General features: G+C 34.9%; 1 protein-coding gene across 1 annotated transcript; it reads left to right on the forward strand.

The window, feature by feature from the left end:
• The first annotated feature begins 730 nt into the window (after positions 1-730).
• LOC133313374 (uncharacterized) lies at positions 731-4065 on the forward strand. Its single transcript, XM_061514737.1, has 3 exons — positions 731-802; positions 2144-2699; positions 3888-4065. Exons 2-3 carry the CDS (start codon positions 2155-2157, stop codon positions 4063-4065), a joined length of 723 nt encoding a protein of 240 aa, XP_061370721.1. The 5' UTR covers positions 731-802; positions 2144-2154.
• The last annotated feature ends 309 nt before the right edge of the window (positions 4066-4374 follow it).

The raw sequence follows: 4374 nt of genomic DNA on the forward strand, positions 1-4374 counted from the left end.
ATTCTATATATATATATATATATTTACACGCGTGCGTGTGCATGTTAAGCTGAACTCATTTGCTTACAAAAAAAAAATGAACTCATTTATATTATTAAAGAATATACACGATCAAAGATTTATATAATAATTTATAAAAAAGTTTAATTATAAATATTTTTCTAAACAAATACAAAAATATTATTTGTGCAAATTGCAAAATTATTTTCCAAAAGCAAAGCCCAGACAGATCATTACATGAATGTCTTGTCTCAAAAAGAACATGCATGATATTATCCATGAAAGAAAAAAAGATCTTTACAAATATATATTCTGTATACTTCCCTTGTTGAAAGCCGACACGAAAATAGTTGAAGGTAAGGGTGTCGTTGGAAAAATAAAATAATGAAAACAAATTTTTAAATATTTCATGAAGTTAGACGTAAGTCATGTTCATGGGATCCAAAACATTTAAAAAACATGTTTTTTTTCCCTGTTTTTTCTAATGAAAGAGAAAACTTTACTTTTTTTTTATTTTTTTTTCTTTTGACAAGAAAAAAAATCGGATCTCAAACATCGTACTCAATCATATTTTTTTTAATTATTTTTCTCGAAGCCACAAAGAAACGAGAAGGTGCCATGTGGATAAAACAAAAAGAAAAAGAAGGAAACTTTACTTTGTTACCAGAAAAGGGTAACTACTTTATATTATTATAATATGCAGCAATATCACAGGCAGAAAAAGGAAGAGAAAGAACAATAAGGAGAAACAGACTAGCACATAATCACCAATCATCTTCACAGGCTCTGTTGTGATTCATAGGTCAGTTTCTTTGATCTATTCATTCTGTTGAAGCGTAAATAGATGTGGGTTGCTCTGTGTTTTCTGGGAATTTAATTTTTAAAGGGATATTATTTTTGGTTTTCCTCTGTTCTGGTTTTTAGTCTTTGATCTGAATTTTTTTTTTTTGGAGGTTTAGTGTGATGGGTTGGGGATAAAGTTTGGATTTTCAAGATGTTATATTGGTGGATTTTGAACATTTCCTCTGAGATGATTTTTTTTTTGTGGGGTGGAAACAAGAAGATGGATGTGCCCACCACATTTTGAAAATTGTTGTAGGTTTTTAAATGTTTGAAAAGCTTGTATTCAAAATTTCTTTGTTTTTCTTTTGTCGATTACACCATTCCCATAAGGACATGTTTTTATTTAATTATTGATTTATTTTTCTGTTGTTGAGGTTCCATTTTCTAAAGTAGAGGACAAATAGAAATGGATTCTGACCTTAATTTTGGGGATTCTTGTTAGTAATGCCTTATCTGTGGATTAGTTTTGACTAGTGATCCCATATATTTTTCTTTTGTCCTGGTGTCAAATTCCTATGCTTTTGGTTCCCAAAGGTTCTTCAGTTTTCTTAGTTATATATTCATTTTAATTTTATTATATCTCAATTATCAAGAGTAAAATGATTATTTTTTATTTTCTCATAAAGGTGATTGTCCATAGGAAGTTCTGGTGTATGACGTCCATTCAAGCGTTGTATATGGTGGCCAGGGCAGTTAATTTTTCAATCGTTCATTCATTTATTTAGTTTGGAGATTAAGTGCATTGCACCTTTACCCTTTTCCATTTAAAATCTAAGTTAGGAAAATTTTGACTTTTAAGTTTTTGCAACCAATGATAGACACAACATCTGTGTTAAATTAGGATAGCAATTGCAGTGGGGCTATAATTGAAGTGAATCTTATAGTGGTAAAGTTTTTGGATACATACCTAACATAGGAACTGTAGCAACTTAGGGCATGTTTGGTGCATAGTATTGGATAAAACCTGATAGTATAAGACCTGATTGTATAAGACTTGATTAAATTTTAATACTATCCAGTGTTAGATACATATGTTAGTTTGTTGCTACGAAATGGGAAAGCAAAAATGTAACTGTATGTTATCTAGGTCATTTATATATGAACTTTTCTATTCTATGCATGGATAATTAACACATTTAAGGTCATTTTAGCATCAGACAACAATGACCATGATCCTGGTTGTAATATTCTGCTACTGAGTTAATGTGAAATTTCTGTTATACGTGTAGTGTTTTAGTACATATAAAATGGAGACTGATCCTACTTTATTGTTGTATTTATATGTGCGGGACAAATATAGAAACTAATAGAATGTCTCCATCAATGAAATCAAAATCCAAGTCCAAGGAGAAGGTCTCTGCAGGAGCTGGTAAGGAACAACAGAAAACTTCTCCAAAGACTTCTGGGTCTACTAATCATGGGAGTGGCATTCCTGCTAGTGCATACAATCCCATCTTGGGAACATTTCAAGCTCTAGAAACATCATTGGTTGCTTCTTATGCTCCAATTCATGACAACAGCCATTTCCCAAAAATAGATTATACAGATGAGAATTCTAGTAGTCCTCAAGGAACTGTGTCTGAGTATGATTCAGTTTCTAATAATAGCAGCTGCTCTGGTGAATCAGAAGACCCTAAAGAGAAATTAACAAACTCTTCTTTGCGGCTTGATGTTATTCCCGGTTGTAATGACAGAAGGGAGAAGATCCGGCTTAAGAATGTGAGGAAGCACCAGAGGCAGAGGGAAAAGAGAGCTCAGGAGTTGCATGACCGGTGCAATGGGTATCTAATGTTGAGAAAGCTAGAAGCACTTGCACAACAGCTAGTGGCAATGGGGTTCTCTTCTGAGAGAGCAACATTGGCTTTAATGGTAAATGATGGAAAACTGGAGGAATCAGTATCTTGGCTGTTTGAAGGAAGTGAAGAAGAACCATATACCAAAGATACTACTAAAATTGTAAGTGAGGGTAATTTGAAAATTGACCTAAGTGAAGAGCTTGCCCAGATATCTGCTATGGAGGTGAAGCACAATTGTTCAAAGCAAGAGGTTGAAAGAGTAGTTGTTGCATGTGAAGGTGATCTTTAAAAGGCAGAAAATACCTTAAAATCTCTGAAGCAGGAATCTCTTGTGACCCAGTTAAGGTCTGAAGATTCTGCTCAAAATAATAGTTTGATGAGATCTCAAGGATTACCAGCAGCTTCAGTTTCAATGCAGGAGAGAGTCAATGGAAATGGCTTCAACAATTCCAAGGTAGGTGGTACTGATTCTATGTTCCCAAAACCTGGAAGCAGGAATCTACAGTCTCTAAACTCAAATCATCCAAATGAACTGACAGAGAAAAGATGGGGTGTTACAGGATCAAGCCCTTCTACTATGTTAACTATGGCACAGTCCATGCAATCATTGTCTCCATTTCTTAAAGTGGAGGCCTAACCTAGTGCCCTTAGGAATGAAGGAAGAATGATTCAACAAGTAGTAGGAAGGGAGCCAGTAATCATGATGCAGCATACACAATTCACAAATACCAAACAAAATTCTCTGAGTTCTATGAATTCCTTACCTTCAGGGACAACAGGTTGGTATGAAAATAGTATTCCTACTATTGAAAACATAAGGTCAAATGAGAAGTTACTACAGACTCACACCATAGGAAGTGTGAGTACAGATTACTTGGAGCAATTTTGTCAAGCTCCTTATAAAGAACATTCCTATGTCTTTGAACCTGTAGACTCCTCATCAACTGGGGTGGAAGGTTTCTATAAGCCAATGGGAGCATCTTCACCATCTCATACAATTCCTTCTCAGCATCATGGTTCATGGAGTATGAGTGCATCTTCTTCACCTGCACTCACAGTTCCACCATCTCTTGGACTATTTTCTGGACATCAGAATGCAGCAAGAACATTCAACGCGAATTCACATGTGGATTGGAATACTGGAGGCTTGATGCCAGAATTTGACTACACTAGTATAGATTGGAGTTTGGATTGCCCTTCATCTTCCAAATCAGGTGGATTGTGGGTAGGAGTAGGACTCTCATCAATGTTGAGAAACAGTTCTGGCAATAATAGGATGGCCAGTTCATGCATGACTGGATTGCAAAATGTTAGCATGGCTAAGGAAACTTCAACAACGTCTGGCTTGCGAGAGTGGACCACTCATTTTGCTGGGAAAGACATATTCAGTGTTTCCAGGCAATTTGTTACCTCTCCTCCTATGTAGTTTTTGTTTGTCTTGGAAACTAAAGAGGATGTGGCGTATTCTATGTAGTACTTGGAATGATTGTCTTGATGGTTGTTTTTGGTTTTCTAGTGAAATTCATCTTTTAATTTGTGGTCTATGATTTTTTATTTCCATGTAGTCATCCTCAAACTCCTCTTCCCTTCACTTGCATGTTTTTAATTTGAAGTAATTTTCTAAAGCTCATTGTTACAGGATCTTTATAAACCCCATGAGGTTGATTATACATGGCCTTATCCTACATTTTTACAAAAAGACTATTTCTCAAATTTGAACCTGTGAAGAAACAAA

This window comes from Gastrolobium bilobum, unplaced genomic scaffold (assembly GCF_033153095.1).
Source record: "Gastrolobium bilobum isolate Gb01-03AN ecotype WA unplaced genomic scaffold, APGP_CSIRO_Gbil_v1 utg83628, whole genome shotgun sequence".
Classification (NCBI taxonomy): Eukaryota; Viridiplantae; Streptophyta; class Magnoliopsida; order Fabales; family Fabaceae; genus Gastrolobium; species Gastrolobium bilobum.